Source organism: Pinus tabuliformis, chromosome 6, assembly GCF_031772625.1.
Source record: "Pinus tabuliformis cultivar Carrire ecotype Pingquan chromosome 6, CPIR1, whole genome shotgun sequence".
Taxonomy (NCBI): domain Eukaryota; kingdom Viridiplantae; phylum Streptophyta; class Pinopsida; order Pinales; family Pinaceae; genus Pinus; species Pinus tabuliformis.
In genome coordinates this window covers 944,563,112-944,584,871 of record NC_142292.1, presented here as the reverse complement: position 1 = coordinate 944,584,871, position 21,760 = coordinate 944,563,112, and the positions used below count along the sequence as shown (strand labels likewise).

At 37.6% G+C, this 21,760-nt stretch overlaps 1 protein-coding gene across 1 annotated transcript in view; it reads left to right on the top strand.

The window, feature by feature from the left end:
• Positions 1-18,604, top strand: part of LOC149262033 (uncharacterized) — a 296,604-nt gene extending 278,000 nt beyond the window's left edge. The window contains exon 5 of the mRNA XM_089374064.1: positions 18,535-18,604. Within this exon, the coding sequence (XP_089230190.1) occupies positions 18,535-18,604 (70 nt within the window). The remainder of the gene's footprint in view (positions 1-18,534) is intronic.
• Positions 18,605-21,760: the final 3,156 nt, after the last annotated feature.

The following is a 21,760-nucleotide window of genomic DNA, read 5'->3' as shown; positions in this document are numbered from 1 at the left end:
GTTGGGATAAACCATGAACTTGATTTGCTATAATTCCCCTCGGATCTTGGTTATTTCTCTGAAGAACAAAAACAAAAGGCCTTAGACTTGGAAGCCAGGAAGAGATTGATTTTAGCTTAACAAGAAGAGGAATGGAGGCTCAAGAGTCGAGCCATTTGGATAGCTAGGGGAGATAAGAATACAAAATTATTCCATAAATATGCTTCACAGAGAAGGAAAGAAAATACAGTATGGGACTTGGAAGATGAAGAGGGCAGACACATTTATAAACAAAAGGATTTACATAAGGCGACTGTTAGATATTTTGGAAAGTTATATTCTACCAGGGTAGGGGTGGACATTGATAAGCAATTAGAGGTCATAAACACCTATCCTCAGATGTTTTCTGTGGAAGATGACGCTGCTATTGGGAGGCCGATCACTATTGAAGAAGTTGAATATGTCCTGAAGACTTTTGGTAGGGACAATAGCCCGGGTTTGGAAGGGTGGACGATTGAATTATTTCTACATTTTTTGGATATTATTTTTGCTGGATAAACATCAACAAAAATTATTGGTGCTAGAAATTGAATTAATTGGGGAGGTTACTCTCTTCTGCTAGGGAGCCGAATTCATCTTGAATACTTGAATAAATAAGGAGGCCAAGATAATTATTGTGGGAGCCATTGATATAGCAGATCCCAGGTTCCATAAATAAAATCACATGTAATCTCTTGAAGTAATTTGATAAGGATAAGTTGGAGCATTTGGTTTCTATTGCATGAATTTACGAAGTAAAATTAATAATCAACGTTTTCATAATTTTATTGTGCAAAACCTCTTTATTTGCATGATAGTTGCTTGCAAAAATGTTTATATGAATCCCTAGAACAAAGTTTGATAAAAAAAGCGAAATATTTTAAAGGGTTATAATAGTAATTGTGATACAAAGGAGTTGATGATTGATACAAAGATAATAAAATATATGATTGAAATGAAATCATGTGGTCAATTTATGAATGAAAATCTTATTTAAGATGAGTCACAAGAAGATGCACAAAATGATAACAGTGGCGGTAGCAAAAATGAATTCGAAGATTCAAAAGAACAAAGTCAAGAATTACAAAGTGATCTTTCCAAGATGATTGTTAGACCTTGGGAAGAACTTCCATTTAAGAAAAATTGCCATAGCGTTGTTGTTTTTCCACGGCACTGGAGAATCTAGGTTTGGGTCTTAGAATCTTTGACACAACCAACTCAAATGCCACAAAAAACTACTTTGCACAACGGAATAAATACAACCGTGAATCAACTAGTGCACAAATAAACAACTTTTTACAATTTTTTCAACAACCAAACTTCATTATATTATCAATCTATAATACAACACTCTCGGGCTCTCGTACCAGGGATGATGGTCCTCATACAATCACTGATACAACAATACAAACTAGGGTTTGGTGTCAACTACTATGACAACCAATCTACCATGAACAAGATACCAACTGACCTACTAATTGATGTAGTGCACTTCACAACTCCACTTGAACACATCTGTTGGTCCATCTGCACCCAATCTACAACAACACCAATCTGCCTCTATCAATGAAGCCTGTTCCTTTAGGTCATTCCAAACAACTCACCAACTGTCTGCCCTCTTTCTGGTCATTAGTCCATCAATGAGTCAACACATAGGGTCTTCTTGTGAGTTGTTCACAACTCTGTTTGTTCACAACTCCTAGGGTGCCCACTTGCTGCTCTTCCCATTATTGCCTTCCTGTGTTGCTCCAATGAAGACAAACTTAGCGCATGGAGTTTGCCTTGTATCCCTGTCAAACGTCCTTCTCCAATAGTCAACTTAGGGCCTATTCATAAGCCCACTTGGCTGCCCTTCTTCCTTAAAGAAACAAACCCCTAGGCTTCACTTCTGCCCTTCTAATAGTCCACAAACCCCTAGGCTTCACTTCTGCCCTTCTAATAGTCCTTAAAGTCCGTGACTGTACTTAGGTCTGATTTGGCACTTTCTGTCAACCCTCCAACTGCTCCTTTAAATTCCAAGTCCAAACTAGGACTCTCAACCACCTAGCAAGAACATAAACTTAGGAGAACACTTACCTTTGATTTAAGGACACCTTCCTTTGATGCTGATCACATACCTGTGCAAATTCAAACTTGGAGTTTTTCAGCATGGTTAGGGTACCAGACCTACCCTTAACCATGCCTCAAAATCAAAACTACCCCAAACTTCGTTGTCCCTCTCTAACAAACTTCCCTTCTTGTGCGGTCACTTTGGCCTCTTTAGAACACTTATCTAGCACCTTCTTGACCACAAACCAACCCTAATCTAGGGCTCGACCCCACCTGTAAGCTCACAAAAAGTTTCAGCCCTATTAGTTTTTGTAGCATCAGGTGGTGTTCTAGTCTCGACTTTAGGTCAGAGAGGCTAAGAAACACTAGGAGTGGGCCACTTTCGTCCAAGGCATCACTGGACGAGATCAACTACCTAGGTGGGATCGTTGTGGGCAGACTTCACGCACAAGGAGATGCGACTTGCTCTTGTCAAGAGTAGTCTTGGTGGCAACAACAGAGGATCGAAGAGTGTGAAGGAGGAGGAGAATGTAGCCCTTGCATCAAAGGGAAAGGAAAAGAAAGGTCCTAGTCAAGGACAAGGCTCATAGGGAGGAGAGAAGAAGGAGAAGGACCCATCGAAGGTCAAGTGCTTCGGTCACTATAGTATCTAGTGTCCTTAGAGGAAGAAGGACAAGAAGGAGTAGGAGTAGGCAACAACTGTGGCAGAGATAGATCAATTGTCCTCTAGGTTGGAGGAAGACTTTGCTCTATATGCAACTATACCTCCAAGTGAGAGGTGGGGATACGTTGAGCTCTAGACTCTAGAGTTGCATAGATCTGGGCAGGATCCTTTGTGGAGAGCATCATACAGGTGTTGAGCACCAAATAGGTGTTTAGCATCGGGCAGGTGTTTCCTCTTGGATCAATACCCTTGCTACATGGGCCCACAATATTTAGTAGTAGATGAATTAGTGTCAGATGGCATAATCAGTTCTTGAGGGGCAATTGCAGTACTAGTTGCAGTCAGACGCTGAGGAGAAAAATGCAGTTGTAGTGCAGACAAACTTAATGGACAGTGCAAACATTGGTAGTAGTCAAAGACTTAGGCGGCAATTGCAGAGCCACTCCAGTGAAACGGTTGATTTAGAGATTCAGTTCTTAGTTGCAGTAGTTGCAACAACAACAACATGAGATCATTTGTAGCATAGAGCAGAGTTGGAAGTAGTATAGGCCCCATACAGTGCAATGTCAACAACAACTCAGATGCAGTTTTAGCTCAGCTACAGTGTGGCAGATGAATCAAAGTTGTGCAGTAGTTGGTGGACAGTGGCAGTGGTCACAGTTGTCAGACATCAACAACGTGTATGTAGGATGTTATGGAGACGGGGTTAACACCTTCCTTGCTAAGAGGGAGTGTTAGTTTTTGTAGCATTGGATGGTGTTCTAGTCTCAACTTTGGTCAGAGAGGCTAAGAGACACTAGGACTCCAGAAACCAAAAATCATTTATGGAAAACCCACCTATAAGCTCAATTAAGTTAGTTAATCCGTAATTAATTTTTTCTTAAGTCTAACTTAGGGAAAATGATTAATTAACAACAATTAATTAAGAAAGGTGAGATTTCTCTAGAAACTCACATGGATCGACTCAGAAATGATCTCAGCCATCGATAAGGACTTAATCATGGCCATTGGTGATCCAACTGGAGATTATAAGAGGAGGTCGATGGGGCTGGAGTAAAATAAACAAGAAGTCGAGTTCCTTGTCAGAGATCGAACTTCCTAGTTTTTGTGATTTAGTAGAGGATAATTCGAGCTAGAGAGGGACACAGAGATAGTGAGAGGCAGAGACAATGAGTCCGGAGGAAGTTTTCTAGTTTCGGAGAGTCAGCAGCAGAGGGGCTGCATTTCCCAGAGAGGCTGCACAGATAGCGTCAGAGGGAGATCAATTTTGTTGAGGAGAAGGGTGATTTAGTTGAAGTTTGTCCGGAAAATCTCGAGGAGGCCAAGCGAGTCACTTTTAGAGGTAGAGTTAGCCAGGACATCATCTTTCTAGCAGTTCTAGGGCATAGTGAGTAGAGCCTGTGCAAGCACTACATAGAGGCTTACAACTGCAAAGAAGGCTACCTGCGCTGAATGTCAACTGCTCCACTGTCTACCTGCGCTGAATGTCAACTGCAAAGAAGGCTACATGCGCTGGGCGAATTGGGACATGTGGCACAGTCATTCCTCAAGGTGTCAATGCCCAGGAAGCTTCCAAAATGACACTTGGATCAGAGAATTCGACTGGTGATGAGTAAGAGGGTCTAGATCTCCAAGTGGAAGCAAGAACCTCCAAGTGGACTCAAGAACTGAAGAATAACTGAAGTGGGAGAGGACACTAGTCAGCTTCATGCCAGCCTCAAGCTGACTCATCCTTTCTCCAAAACTCCTATATATAGATCTCTCTCTTGAGGTCTAAGGAAGGCTGGAATCTTGTGAATGTAAAGAATTGCTGTTGGTTTGAGTTTAGAACTATTGGGTGATTTGCTTTGAAGGAGGTGAAGAGGAGATTTCTTTCTGCTGGGAAGGTGATGCTGGATTGGGCCTCTTATGGTTGTATCACTTCCTGAACTTTACTTCTTCCATTAATAAAGCATTTGAGGTTCTTCTATATGCATGTGTCTCAATGATGTATTGTTATACTTGTGTATTTGATTTATTCTAATCCTTGAATCAATTATGAATGTATGCTTCTTGTAGTTTCCCTCTCTTGCCATTTTGCAGGATCTTGGTGTAGCTGGGCCAGTGAAAGAGCAAGGAGCTGGGAGCAAGCAGCAAGGAGAGAAGATTGGATCAATCATTAGCGGAAGACACCGGTTAGTGGATCTCTTTCTCCCCTCTTTTACATCTCATAAAGAAGTAATCTCAAATAGCTTTGCTTTGATTGTTGCTGAGGTACTATCACCCTTAGAGTGGGATAGGGTCATTCCGTATTGGATACTTTTCCCAACAACAATCTGGCAAGTATTTTTGTAGGATCCCAGACTGAGAGTAGATCAATTCTAATTGCTGGGCCCTAAAAATGGCTTGCTCCTCAGAATAGACTCCAGACATGGAGACATCCTTAGAGATCCAAAGAACAAGAGATTAAAAGAGCCGTAGAGAAAGCTGAAAGAAGGTTGTTATCTCATGAACCTAAGGCTCAAGACCAACCTCAGTGTGGTAGGGTTTTTCTACCTTATATCCATGGAGTTACAGACCAAATTGCTAAAATCCTAAGGAAGAAAAACATAATCACGCAATTCTCAGCACCTGGAACTATTAGGCAAGGTATGAGGTCTGTAAAAGATGATATTGATAAACATCAGCTTAAAGGAGTCTATAAAATAGATTTTTCATGTGGAAAAAGCTACATTGGTGAAACAGGTCGCTCCCTACAGACAAAACTCAAGGAACATGGCGCTGATATTAGAAATGAAAGATCTCGTACTTCAGCCTTGGCAGAGCACTCCTCAAAAACTAAACACCATATCCGCTTGGAAAGCGCCTCAATTGTCGCAAGGGAAGAGCAACATCATAGACGAAAGATCAGAGAAGCACTTGAAATTATCAAACATCCTCATAATCTGAACAGAGACAATGGTATGGAGATTAGCGGGAGCTGGCTTCCCTTGATCAGAGAAATCAAGATCGCCAACACGTCCCAGGTATAGCATTTAGTAGGTAAGGTATCCCTCTCCTATTCTAATATTTAAGAGTTAGTAACCCTATTTTAATAATAATAATAACAATAATAATAATTAACATTTAAATACAATAATTACAGTAATATCTACTACCATTATCATTAACTACTATTAAAATTTTTTATTCTTAAGTTAATATATATATATATATATATATATATATATATATATATATATATATATATATATATATATATAAATAAATAAATCATAATATTTATAAATAAATCATAATAAAGGGTACTATTTTAATTATTAATATTAATTATTAATTATGATGTCGTAATATTAATTAATATTAATTATCAAGTATTAATATTAACTACTGTTTATTAATTATTAAGTGATTATTAATTAAGTATTATTAATATTTATTAACGGTATTAATATCTATTAACATTAATAATATTGATTTATTAACATTATTAACATTTATTAATATTAATTAGTTTAATATATTAATTATTATTAATATTAATTACTGTTAATTAATTATTAAGTGATTATTAATTAAGTATTATTAATATTTATCAACACTATTAATATCTATTAACATTATTAATATTGATTTATTAACATTATTAACATTTATTAATATTAATTAGTTTAATATATTAATTAATTTATATAGCAATTAATTAATATATTAATTATTATTAATATTAATATAATTTCAAATAAAAATTTTAAATAAAAAATTTAAATAATTTTAAATATTAATACAATATACTTATTTTTCTATTCTTTAAATACTAATATATATTAAAAATAAATAAACATTTCTCATACAAAATAAAATAAATAATATTATATTAACATATATTAAATATTTAATGATTATTATTACCATTAAGGTTATGAATTTTAATAATTTAAATTAATATATTAACTCATCAGTAAAAATTAATATATAAAACTCAACAGTAAAAATAAAAATAATTTATTCAAATAATAATAATAATAATAAAATAAATTAATAAATTAATAAAAATAAATATTCAAGCCGACATTCCACTGATCCTAAAATTATTATCCTCATTATTATTTATTTCCTTCTAATCGGCTCTTCTTTTATCATCATTCATAAGTCCTGATGATGGATCCCAGTTGGGATTTGAAACGTTGACATAAAAATGGTTCGTACTGTGGATTTTCCGGTAACTAAGCCAAAAGATATAAACCACATATCTCTTAAATCCAGATCCTTAGAGATCTCAGGTTGTAAAGATTTCAAAAACCATTCGAGACAGTACTCCGGAGGGATTTCGGCTTTAATGAGCCTCTTTCTCTGTCTCTATTCCTGAATATGGTCAGAAATGTGAGTTGCCTTATCCTGATGAAAAGTGGCCAGAAGTTCAGTTCCGGCATCATAACGGACATGCAACTAGAAATGATTTAAGAAAATATTAGCTAAGTCAGCGAAAGATGTAAAGCTGCCCCCTGGCAACTCTATATACCATTTGGCCGCATTACCAGTCAAGGTGCGTTGAAAAAGTCTCAACCTAATCGAGTCATCAATAAGGGAGTTCGATGAGCACCACAAATGGAATGTGGTTACATGGTCGCCTGGGTCTTCATCACTCTTCCCTTCGAATTTTGGAATGTCCGAAGGGAGTTTGGTTGGGACCGGAGGCTAGGCCAGATTGTATTTGATTGGATCGTTTGTTAACTTAGTGAGATTTGGCAAGTTCAAAGTTGCCAGAAACGGAAGCCTAGGAGGACCTTGGGGATTCCACCCAGACTGGGCGGAGCTCCCAAAGTTCTAAAAAGATTGGCCTGGATTTTGGAAGGCACCAGGCTGCTCGAAGTAACCAGCAGAACCGGCTGAACCAAAAGGCAAGCCTTGTGATCCAGCAAAATTCAGAGTTTGACCAACTCCGGTCGCAAAGCCTCCATAACCAGCAAAGCTTCCTCCTAAGGGATTATAAGGAGTTGATAACCCCTGATATGGATTCCAAGCCGAAGCTAAGGGATGAATACTTTGAAACGAACTAACTGTGGATTATAGCCTATTCCCTTGTTGGCCGAAAAACGGATTCTCAGTTCCCATGCCACTAACCACAGGGTTAGTCCAACCTTGAAAAGGATTGCTGCTTTGTCCTGTAGAAGAAAAAGGCATAGATCCTACTGTCGGGTTGGAATGTGGTATATGACCACTTCCGAAAGGAAAACCCTGGAATGAAGCCGATCCACCCATCATGGATGTGGCGGCACTAAACGGAACTAATGGAATACCCTGTGAATGGGTGCCAAATGGGAAGAATCCAGAACTAAAAGCATTGGTTGGGAATTTCCACTAGTGGACGGAATGGAGGTAGACCCAACTAAAGATGTGCTAGCAAAAGACCCAAACAAAGAAGCAGAGGAGATGGAAATCATTCCTTCCCCTTGTATCGATGTTGGAGTTTGCATAGTTGTAGCACTTGTAGTAGAAGCCATGCTTCCAGTAGTGGTCCTTGATGGTAAGCGCGTATTGTGACCTAGACTTGACGGTCTATGCGTCGGAGTCCCAACGTATTCTAATACTTCCGGATGGCTAGATGGTAGGGGAGAATTCGGAGCCGCTAACGACTCTGAGAGTTCTTCTACCTCTATGTTATTATCTGTTTGAAAGAGAACTCGAGAAAGAACTAGAGTGTTCCTCTCTTGTTCTGCGGAAGTGCCAGGCCTTACTTGAACACTAATGCCCCCGAGAGGAGGATCAATCTCCGATGCGTGAGCTGCCGTGGGACAAAACCCACCAGCAGTATTACCTCTGCGCCTTCTAGGAGAAGGCTCTAAACTTGGTGGTGAAAGACCACAAAGTCTTCGAGACCGTCTAGGTGACCGGTGAGCCACTTTGAATTTTTTGTTAAGATCTAACTAAAGACTCAAAAAATTGAAAGCTAGGTCAACTAAGAGCACAAAGCACACACTATAAAGTCCCTAAAGATATTAGCCAGTCAAACAACTTCCAAGTATTTCCGCTCCGGGTGATTAGGACCGGACACCAAAATATAAGAAAGTGAATTAAGGGGCCTTCCGAAGATAGTATGGGATAATGACGACCCAGTCCTATCAAAGAAGGTAACAGAGGAAGTTACGCTGACCTCCTAACAACAGCCTGCGCCGGTGCAAGCCCCCAAGCTTTGCAAGGGTGCCCTCCAGTAGTACCATTAAGAGTGATGCAACGTCCACCTCAGGTGCCACGAGATTCCCCTCCGCAGCCACCTATGTAGTTCCCTAGGAGTAGCAACTATGTATACCAACTCGTCGTAAAAGCTAGGCAGAACAGTCGTGAGGTAAGTTTGGACAAGTAGGAGAGGGAGTATCTCTCTTCCCCGTCTTCACAGACCCTTGTGCTTAACTCCCAGATTTGGAGCTTTCCTGGTCTTCCTAACGCTATTGGATTTTCACTCACTATTCAGACTCCTATGTTTGACAGTTTAAATGGCCTTGGAGAGTTAACTCTCCACTCGCCTAATCCAAGGCCCTAAAATCCTAAAACTTCTTGGTGTATCTAACTTGATAATAGAAAGTTTTAGTGAATTTTAATTAGCGCTTGATTTTAAGATAGGCTGTTCTTTAAGTCACGAGATAAGCGGAAGTGAAACTAGTGGTGTTTTTATGCAAAAGAAATTAATAAAAACCAAACTACATGCAAATGCACTTGTTTTCATTTTTCGATGAAAAGAAATTTCTACAGGGTTCAAAGGAACTTCAAATAAAACAAAATTTTCTTTTCTTTTCGTTAATTCAAGCTTCACACTCACAAAAGTTAACAAAGCTATGGATGCCTGAAAAAATGTGCAAATCTATCCTAATGCAACAAGTATATGCTGATGCAAGACTCAAAACTACTCTAAGATCAAGAAATGAAAGTTGCTTGCTTATCAATTTCTATTTTGCCACTTAAAATGTTTAGATGGAATATGAGTTACTACCATTCATTTCGTCTAAACACTAAAAACAAGTTTCAAGACAAACAAAAAGCACTTTCATTCACTAAAAGGAAACCAAATCAAAACAAAGTTCAAGAAAGCAAAACCAAGTTTTTCAAAAAGTTTTCTTCAAAAGCAACAACAAAAATGTATTTTCAAAAATGCTCTCAAAAAGGCTGAAGCTTTATGATTGAAGAATAGGCAACAAACACTTTTGCAAGTTGACAACACACAATGGATGAAAACTCAAAAAAAATAAATGTGTTTAAAGATGCTCTTAACAATCAAAAGCAGCAATGAAGGCTTTGGCAACAAAGACCAAAAGATTGAAAAGACAAATTTCAAGAAAGTGTCAATCAACAACTTTCATGAAACAAAAAAGTGGATGGTCACAAAAAGCAGTTTTGTCAAGCAAAGAAAAAGTCACCAAAAACAAGATTCAACACAAAGATTGAGATCAATCTTCCAACCCTGATGAATCAGAGCAGCCAAGATTCCAAGCAAGAAATCTTGCGTGCTTAAGCGAAAAACGATGACGCCTGCACAAACAAAAACAAGACCAACAATTCTTACAGTCAGAGAGAATTTGGAATCCGATGCTTGCTGTAAAACTAACAACTGACACTGGAAAGTGACTGTTTAAAACTGAATCAAACCAGCAGACAGACCTTCAGAGACAAAAAGATTTTAAAAATCTTGAAAATTGCAAGATATACGCGACTGTACTGATGTACAGATTGCGTGTATATGCGACTGCGCCTAAGGAAACCTGTGTATACTTGGGTTCAATTAAGGAAACATGCGTATATATGCCTATGTAAGCAAGAAAAACAACGTATATAAAAGATTTCAAGAAAAAAAAAAACATACTAAAGAAACTGACCAAACTTGCAATTCAAAAACAAACCACATAGCAACAACGAGAAAATAGGTGGCTGAGCCCTGATTGGCTTGAAAACACCCAAACTAGGAACAAAAATGATGTTGTCCCCAATGGAGTCGCCAATTCTGTTAAGGGAAATGTTCCCCTAAGGTCTTGGGCTGATACCCTAGCAGACTGATAGTTGTCTATACAGAGAAACACACATTCCACATAGCCATTATGCTAGCATAAGCAAATTCTATGATAAGGGGCATACCTGAGGTCCTACGTTTAAGAAGGTCCTTCCAGGGTCCAAACCGTTCTTGGAGTTCCTTTTTCTCCTTTGACTTGCAAAACAACCAATTCAAGAAAGTATAGCAGTATATGGACTAAACCTTATAAAGAAACCATCTTCATATTATAAAGAAAGGTAGTTAGTTATGAAATTTAAACAACCATTCACATATGAATTCTAACATGAATATCATAAACATGAAGAAGATTTATATCAGGAACAAAGACATGTGTTTCTTTTATTAAAGACAAATAAAGTACAGAAAAGAACAATTTCACCTGAGTCGTCCTTTCGCAGGCTCCAAGCGAAGCCTCCCTCCGGATTCGTCGAGTCTCAAGCCTTTAACAAACTCCTTCCATGACTTGCTCCATGATATCACAAGTAGTGGATGGACATCAACACACAAGGAAACAAGGGTTTCCTGTAAAAATGGGGGAAGTGCAGGAGGCACAAGGATCTTTAGACCTGGTCAGGGAAATCTCAGCATAATAAGCTTTCTCTTTCTTATCTCCCCCCTTTAGGCCTTCCCATTGAAGCCTTTTTATACTTCTCCCAAAGTAGTTTTTTAGTTGGGAGTTGGTTGGGAACAGTTGGGCCACGGGCATTAATAGGTGATTAGCAGGTAAAACCTGCAATCTCCGCCCGAAATTAAGGAGTTTTATATTTTTTAAGTGTTTTAATACATATACGCGGGTTGGGTATACACATACCCGCGTATACACACGTTTAACTCAGGGCAATGTCGCGTATAAGGGAAAAAACATTGTTTTTTAATTTTTTGGACCAGGTCTGGAAGGAGAGGTTGCCCTAGGGCATGAGTGCAACATCACAAACCATAAGAGTGAGATTTGGAGCTATAACACCCCCTGTGACTCCCTTGCTTCATAGTCGACGCGACAAAGGGGGGGCTCCGCCCCCCCTCTAACCCCCTGGTTAACTAGGTAGGATAGTCATGGAAAGAATATAACACAACCCAAAATTAAATAGGAAGTCATGACATGATTAAATAGGTCTCCCAATCCTAAAGAATAAGTGCAGCATGGGCATCAAATGGCTAGTGAGGAGCTAACTATGAGACCCATGTAAGGAAGGCTCTACCACTGAGTTACAAAATGTGAGTAGCGAATGAAAAGGTTAGTGTCAAAAAATAGTGGAGTTCATCCCATGGCGAAGCACTGTAAAAGAGATTAAAATGAAAAATTCAATCTTTAGATTTATAACATGTATTCCAGTAAAGGAAACAATACCTGTCACAATAGATTAGTTATTATGGTTTCATAGAGTTGAAAATGTTGCAAAGTGATTCAAATTTGTTGCAATCCTGAAATATAGTTAAGACAATAAAAAAGGGGTCAAATATAAGTTCATTAGTGAAAAATATAAAAAAATGACAAGGAACCATAGAGAAGTGGGTAAGAATTAGGTACAAATAATGAAAATTTGAAAAAATTACCATCTCATTTGCATTTTACCCTTTGCTAGTGCTTTAATGTCCTAAACTGCCTCCAAACTTTGTGGATTTCAAGAGTTGTATATCATCAAATTGGATTCAATGAGTTTCAGTTCCCTTTAATTTGATACAATTTATTATAAATTTGGGTGAAATTTACCATTTTTTAGGTAGTGGTCTACACATACGTGGGTGGCTAGCCCTATATGCAAATTTCTAGAAGGAAATTTGCATATAAACATGAATATTGAAAAGGAAACTCGTGTGTTCACAAACTCAAATGAAAAAATAAGAAACAAACTCTCAATTTGAAACTTTGTGAAGGATGACCATTACTTTTAGGGAAAGAGAGCATGAAGAGATTGAAAATTTCGTTTTATAAGACTAGGATATGATGAGTATCTTAAAATTGCAGCCTTTTAAAATTCTTCATGATGCTCAATATGTGTGCACAAATATTACTATTGCAGACCCTGATATATTATTGAATTCTGGAGTAGAATTGCATCACGTTAGACTCGATGCCCCTCCAAATTGAGGTGGAGGATATATATTTTAGCATAGGTCTGTCTAAAAGATATAAAGCTGTGAAAATGAATAGCAATACCAAAGTTAGGCTTACAAATGACGATTATATTGATATCTATTGTACAATTGAGACATAAAAGGTGGACACACAAATACCCATCTGTAGCATATAACACATGGAAATTAAGATCCTTATTTTCATTGTAGCATGGATTTCAGGATCAAGCTCACTACATCACGAATATTCACTTGTACAAATGGGGTAATCTGATGTATATTCATTGGTTATTCAACTCATAGTCATTTGATATTCAACACATTGGAGATATAATTTTCATCAATGGGATTGTGTCGAATAGTCGATTTTTTTTAGCATTGGATATTCAATGGGACTGATGTCGAATATACGACACCAAAGATGGCAAAAAATGGCTTTGATCGTCTGACACTTTGTAGTCGGATGTGTGATTCCAATATACATTGGATTATGATGGGTTAAACATTGGATATCCGCCTCCATAGAGGCCAAAACATCTTACACTTAGATGTCAGATATGTGATGCCATATTATTCCAATCTAACGAGATCTAACGGTTTTTCCATCGATATGGAGTCGGATGTCTGATTTTGTAGCATCAGATAGTCGATGTTACAATAAGTTTAAGTGATGAGATAAACGTCAGATATACAACACCATAGAGGTCAAACTTATGATGCTTGGACTTCAGATATGCGATGTCGTATTATTCCAATCCGACGATATATGATGGTTTTTTTTCATCGTAATGGAGTTGGATGTCTAACGGTGTGGCTTCAGGTAAGCGACATTGTAATAGTTTAATGCGATGGGAGTGTTGTGGAACCGACTCATTTGTCCATCTGTACAATGTCGGATATCTAACAATATGTTCCATCAAAATGCCATTAGATAGTCGTCATTTTAACTTAACATCGAATATCTGACAAGTACCAGAGCATTAAAAAAAAATGATCAGAGGACTGATTAGTTGGGGAGGCATTCACTTGTGTCTTTGTGTGGTTGGCCATTCCCTGCCTTTTGATTTGGAAACACACTTTACTTATATCACTACAATGAGCGTTGCCAAACAAAAAATCAACGTGAATTAAATTTGATAGACTTTAAATTTTAATACCCCATGAGAGATGATTTTAATGAAATATTTCCATGTGATAACAAAGTGAAATTGTGATCTAATAGTGTTAATCCATGCATGGGATGTGTTGTAGCCACTTTTAATTTTGTCTTTCAAAAGGAAAAATACTATATATATTTAAGGTTGTATAGGGGTTCATATAGCAAGAGTGGTTAAAATCCTTCACAAAATTTTTAAGATATATATTCAGAGTAACCTAACATTTCAGGCCTATAAAGTGGAGCATTGTTATATGAAATAAATGAAGGGTGGGCCACCCCACACAGGCGGAGGTTTAAAAAGTGTGCATGTTTCAAGAGCATCATCATGATTTTGGACTGAGTTGTGTCCATATATAAACTTGACGGTATAAATAAATTAGATTTTATGCGGGGAAGAGCCCCAAAGAGTTGGTCTCCCGAAACAATAGTTTGGGAGATCTACAAGTCATATCTTGCCTGCTACCACTCAAGGGAAAATCGCTTACTAGTGCGAAAGCCCCCAAGGGAGGAAAAATGTTTCTGTTGAAACTATTCACGACTGCAGGTGAGCATGTAAGAAACAAGCCATCTCACCCACCTCTCATCATCCTCCACTTCCATGTCACCTTCCACCACAATCCTTTCGTACTCTTTCATTTGTATCCTCATCATTTTCGTTCTCTCGCATTACCATTAAACAAAAATCTACTCCGCTTCATTCTATCCTTATCTCTCCAGACACACTTCATTCTTGATCTTGGCTCATAATTGCAACATCCTTCTCCAAATCATCTAATTAAAAACATCGTCCATATCCTCTACTTTTAATTAAAAGGAAAACTGCTAAAATGGCCAAGAAAGTTTCTATGTATGTGTCACTTACAGACATTCCTCTCATGGAAACAGAGAGGGAAATTTTTGACCCCTTTTGTTCACTGGACCTCATGCAAATTTAACAGAACCTATTTTCTAGTCTAATTGAGTGAGAGAACCCCTTTCAAGTAGTTAATTCTAGTCTTGTTTCTTTCGTTATTCCCCATACTTATCCATTCCCATAGTTTATCAGTTGGTTGACTTCATCTATTTAACCCATAATGAAATTTCATGATGAATTCTTCAGGGGAGAACATTTGACAAGTCTTTGCTCAATTAATTTGTCAAGGCCTATGTTTTCCAAAGTCTGTTAGCTATACCACTTTCACAAAGGATTTGTTTTTATCCACTTATAAATTATCTATTTATGAGGAGGATAAGAAGAAGCTATTTGAACTCATTCTCCGCACCCCCCAACACACCCACCCCCCCCCCCCCCCAACTCTTTGCTTTCTTCAACTGTTACCAAGTTTCCCATAACCTTATTTTCTGAAATTACTAAAACAATTTTTTTGGTTATTATGGGAATATTGGGGAAGGATGATGCAAAGATCATAAATTGTTAGGATTTAGGGCTTTGCCATCTAATGATACAACTAGACATTGTATTAGACATTCCATATTACTAGGAGCACTCCATCAACCTTGAATTCCAAAATTTCAACATCAATGGCTGCTTTAGATTTCCATCTTTGCTTGTCTATTTTTTCCTATACACCCATGCTGATCAATTTATTTATGCGGGGTTGAATATTGTTGATCCTAATAAACAAAAGCATGTTGTAATTAATTGGACTGATATTGTTAGAAGGAGAGAGAATAATGAATGATTTTCCTACTATATATCTTATTATATGTTAGTTGTATATAAGATCATAAATAGTCATCCTGCTCCCAGAATCCTTCCACAAGCTAAGCCTTTTCTTAATTTGAGTAAATATTTTAGAGTTGGTGATTGGTTCATCTTAGAGGATTGTTTCGAAATAAGGTTATATGGTGCATAAATTCTACCCTACAAGCTACTTGTATTTGCACCAATGAGAATTTATGCTTTCATACAGAGCCTAAATGTGGACTAGATTCATTTTGTCCCAACTTGGAAGGGTTTCCGTTTAAATTACCTAGAACAGTGGGTCCTTTTATTGTGAATAATAAGCATGTTGCAAAAGAAGTTGAAAAGATGATGCAAGAATTAGGTTTTGGACAAGGAGAAAAATGACATTATGATCCTCATCAAGTAATTTCCAAAAGAATAATGGAAATTTGTGCTCCATATACCCATGAAGCAAAACCAGAGTTTGAAGAGTTGAAAAATGTTGGTATGAAGGATTCACAACATAAGATAGATGTAGAAACTCCTATTCCTAAGGAAAAAGGCTTGAAGAGGAATGCCCCAAAATTTATGGACATTGATACTAAAGGCTCACAAGCTAGCAAGAAAGCTTAGGTTCAAGGAGGAGAAATTGAAGATTCACAATTGATTGAAAATCCCTTAAGAGAAGTAGGATTCCAAGTACAATTGGGAGATACAAGATGTTCACCTTCATCCCCAATTCCTATTGAAGAGGAGGCTTCTTCCCTCAATGCTTTGCAGAAATATTTCCAGCAAATTGAGGAGAGAAATGTAAAAGTAAGGGGAAATGTTACAACACAACTAGAGGCTTAATCAATTCCAAATTACCGGACTAGACTCCTATCAGACATGGACCTGGAAAGGAATCAACTCAAAATATCTCTTACTCATCCAATTTATCAGACTTTTTCACCAGACATAGATTTCAAGACAATAAATTTGTCTATGGATATTAAAGACATTCCTTTGCTCGACAAGATCAATATACGTAGGAAAACAGGTGAATTAATTTATAATGATCTTGACAAGTCTTCTTTGGTAGCTAGTAAAGTAGAGGTACTCTTGGAAAAAGTGATATACCAACTTAAACAAGAAAGGGAAAATTCCATATCCTTGCATACCCAAAATGAAGAATTCAAGAAGTCAATCATCAAACTGGGAGTAAATCCTGAGGACAGAGCAATGATTCAAGATTTGTTGTGAAGTACAGAGACAAAATTTCAAAAATTGAGGAATAAATTAAAGATGCCTGCAACTAAACATGTCCAAACACTTGAACTAGATCAGGTGGAGAAAGAAAATGAAATTTTGACAAAAGAACTTATGGGAACAAATCAAGAGTTGGTAGTCCTCAAGAAACAAAATGCATAGTTGTAGCATAAAATAGATAAGCATGTATGTACTATGGTAGTGTCAGCTGATTCAGAAGACCCTAAAGAGAAACTAATCAGGGTTATGAACGGAATAACAATCTCAGAAGATGAACTAAAGAATCCGCGAAGGAGCTTGGTGGATGCCAAAGGAAAATTGAGTATAAAGAGAGACAACTCTATTTAGAAAATGAAATTTTGATTCAGGAAACCCTCTAGCATAAAGCAACAAAGGAGGAAATTAAGTAACTAAAGGCCAAGCTCAAAGGTAACATGTTCTTATCAAGAAAGGCATATTATTTGGGACAATATAATTTTGCAAGTTTGAGCTATTGGGATCACATGGATGTTATTGCAGAGTAAAAAGACATAATAAAGGCTACTGAAGCAACTGTTACTTCAAATAGAAATAAAACACAGGAGAGCACCCAAATGGCTAAGAAAATTATTGACTATTTAAATGCTAAATCTTCACAGGATCTAAGAGCTTTAGACATTACAAATAGAGCGGCTGGAAATCAACAAAATGGTATAGAGGAATATGTACAAGAAACATATAGATAATAGATTAATAGAAGTTAAGGAATCAATGGCACTCTTTAATTCCCACTTTGATCAAAGAGTTAGAATAGGTCTGCCCAATTATTAGGACCAACAGGGTAATCTTCTAGCATTGTGTTACACAATATTTTTTCACACCTCCTCCACTTCCCTGTGACATACCACGAAGTGCCTGAAAGATGACCATCAAATATGCAGCTCAGATCCTCCCTAAAACACTGATTGGAAAATGCCTTGAACTTCCCTTGAAGGAAATGGCTCTAAAACCCTAATTTTAGAATCATCGCTCTTATGATACTGAAAATAGAGATGGTCTCTTGTTGCACTATACTAGACCCATGATGCCATCGCTTTGTTTGATTGTATACCCACGATGATCCCTGAAAGGCAATTTTTCCAAAAGATGATGAGAAGCTTTGTGATCTAGAAGCTTCCAAAGCGACTAGCTAGAGGTTGTTCGGCGTAGATGAGGTCAAGTTCTCCCAACTTTGTCTCTTGGTCTTATCCCTATGAGCTACCTCGAGATCAGGGCCTTCTCCTATATTTGGAAAGATCCTAACTCCCTATCCCTGCCTATATATTCATCCTCTCCCATTCCCAAATGGTTGGTCTTTGTCTATTTGCACCCTTATGTTAAGATTGTGCCTATATTCTACTCAATTGTCTTGGAGAAAGAGTGCTAGGATAGCTTAGCTTGGACATGGACATTCATTCAAGGAGAGCCTATTGACATCAAGGCTTGGTTGTATGCTTCCTCCTTTATTATATTAATATACAATTGTTGGTTCATTTTCCATAAATGTGTATGCTTATGTATCATTTATCTTAACGCTCCTTGATCTGTTAAGTAGGTTACTTTTGATTATGCTATTTGTATTTGCATGCCTTGTTGTGTCTTGATCTCTTGTGCAGGTGTTTTAATGTTGTGAGCAACAAGAATGTGACACAAGTGATTCAAGGTCTTCAACAAAGGAAGACGTGATAACATCAAAACGAGGTAGGCCATCTTCTTCATCTCTCTTTTCAATTGTAACTTAGGAAAGTGTCCAGTAGATTGTCACGTAGGTTGCTAGTCCCACTCATTGGGCTAGAGGGATCGTCTATGTCTGCAGAGAGGATTTCCTAGAAAACAAAATGGCGACTCCACTGGGGATGCTATAACCCTTTCCATCAAATCCTTCACCTTGAATTTGTGATGAGTTTGACCAACTGTCAGTTTTTTGGCTTGTTTTCTTTTCTATAACTATTTTCACTAGCTGGTGATTGCTTGAGGACACTGAGTTTTGTCTGGTCTTGAAGATATTTTATTTTCCCTTCATTTTTCTCGACCATTGCAGGTTTACCCCTCATAATCATGATGTCATCGCTGATTCTTTAATTACAGTTGTGATTATTACTCTTTCATCATTGTTTTTCCTATAACAGGCGCGATGATCCTAGAGCATAAGAGAAATTAGGGTTTTTCTTCTTGTTCTCAATATTTTTTCCCTCTATCAGTGATTTTCTAGTGTGTCTATGGTGTATTTGTCTTGATTATCATGCTTGATTGACTGCAATTGTCTCTTGATTTGGTTTATGTGTGTTTGAAGCTTGTTTTCTTTCTAGGGTTTCTAGGGTTTCTAGGTCACCCCCCACTCATTGATTGGTTTTCTTATCAGAGATAGATTACTCCTGTTCAAGAGTCTCCTGCATCAAGATATCTTTTACAAGTTGGTTTTGGTTCTTTGGTGTGAAATTGTTTTCATTAATGTCAAATCATATTGATGCTTTGGAGATCTCTTTACTTCCATTGTCAAGCACAGATAACAAATTGTTTGCTTTGGTTGAACTGAAAGAACATGCTTGTTATCATTCTTATGTTTCGGAAAGTGAAAGTGTTTATCATTTAAGTATTTTCGAGACATTTCTTGCATTCAAAATCATAAAGTGAAAGAGATTTTCATGTTTAGTGAGTTGTTTGCATTTCCCTTTACTTTTTGCATTCGTTTGCATTAATTGAATCAAAGAGAAAAGGAAATCATTATTGCATCTTAGTGAAAGGAAAGAGATTTTCATTTCGATAGGATTTCATGTAGACATTGCATTTGTTAGTAGAATGAAAGATTAGATTTCATTTTTACATATTGCATTGGAAAGAGTAGTGTTGATGCATTTTGAATTGTTTGATGCATTGCTTGGTTGTTTCTCTTCCTTTGTTAGCTTAGCCTTCATCGAATGAAAAGGTTTCATTTTCATCATTTAGTTGCATTCTAGGAATAGGTGACATCGTTAAGCCATCAAAATTGAAAATTAATTCAATATTAACTTAAAATTTACCTCAATTAACCTAAGGAGCATTTGTCACTTAACACAGATATCTAGAGGTCTAGGTTAGAGACGTGTTCCGACGTCTCAAACATAGCAGTTGTCGTTAACTGCGTCCAGTGGATCCTGGGGTTGAAATCTTGTCCTAGTATGGAAGTATATAGAAGGTTCTCCAGTACTTTTGGGTATATTGGAGGCACTTTAGTATGAAAAGTATATATGAAAACTCTCATCGAATGGTTCTGCATTAGACAACGGTAACATATACTTGTTCTCCTCGTACCATCATGTATATATTGGGAGACCCCATTAGGTTGCTATCCTTTAGCCATAGGTAACCGAGTCAGCTGCCTTGTAAATGTGATACACCGAACATGACATTCGGGGAGATTGGCCACTGTACGTTAAGCCTTGGCTTCGGCTGGGGTGTATATTGCGGTTCACGGATACTTGGTAAACCCTATTGCCTAGATTTTACCCATCTTTTATTTATTTGTTGTTTCGTCTCAGTAAAATTAACTACCCATGATAACATGTCGAACCCGTGCATTTGCTTCTTGGCCCAATATTGAGTAAATCCTTGTAAATTTTAATTTTAATTAGCCCTCAACGAATCATCCCTCCTTCTTCTGCTCTTGAGAGAAAGTCATCATGGCTAAACCATTGAGTTCACCCCAAAGTTCCCCTTTGTTGTCTGATATTGAAGGGTCTTCACAAGGAGTTCATCTAAAACTTCCTCAGTCACTTGAAGCTCAAGGCTTTGAACTTGGGATTGTCCCAAGCATCCAACCCCTTGATTCTCTTCCTCCACCTTTGGGTTCCTTGTCACCTCAAGAATCTGATCCAAAAACCCTTGAGAGTCTGCAAAGGTTTGTCTTATATTCGTTGAATCTGTTATTTGATCCTGTTGTGATATCTCCTCACCATCCTTACAATCCTTACGATCAACCAAGTGTTCCTCTATATTTATCTCCTCGTATATCTCATATTCCTCCTCGTTAGTTGTTTCCACCCATGGATTCAGAAGGTGAGATCCCAACCTCTCCTCGAGGTCATCCGGAAGCTTCCTCTACTCACACTCCTAATGTTGATGAAGAGAAAGAATATGACTTTCCTCCAGAAGGATTTCCTTTTACGGGAAGAGTCCCATCTCACACACTTCTTGAAACCAGTGGGCCTATGCTTCCACATGGTTATACAACCTTATCTCAATCAATTTTAAGAACTCCTAGTGCTTCATCTTTGTATCAAAATCCTATTTGGTCATCAAATGCCATGCCCACTACTGGTTCGTTTGTCCCAAATGTGACCTCTCAAATTCCTATACAAACTGTTGTTACGCTAATTCCAATCCAACCGATGATTCCATCACAACTTGTACCATCATTTAAACCTTCTATTCCGGTACAACTATATGTTTCAGGTCATGCTTTCGTAATTTCTTCCACTCCTCCGTCAAGTGGACATAATGTACCACCACCTGGGGGGGAAAATCCAAATATTCCTCTTGTGACAGGTGGAACCCATGTGAGTGGATCACAACCTCACATGGTTGGAGTCAATCAACCTTATCCTGGTGGTATTCCCAACCCTGTTGGTCCATCCGGGGTAGGTAATATCTAGTATCAACAGCCTTACACGACTCAGATACCAATCCAACAAGCTTATGTCCTATATGGTTCAAAATATTTGCAAAATCCATCTTACATTCCACAAGTAGGACCCTATGTGCAACTTGGTCAATCCACTATTCCTGGTGGATATGGTCAAATCCAGTTTGGAAATTACCAATACCCACAGGGCATACCTTAAGGAATTGTGCAACAACTGTTAC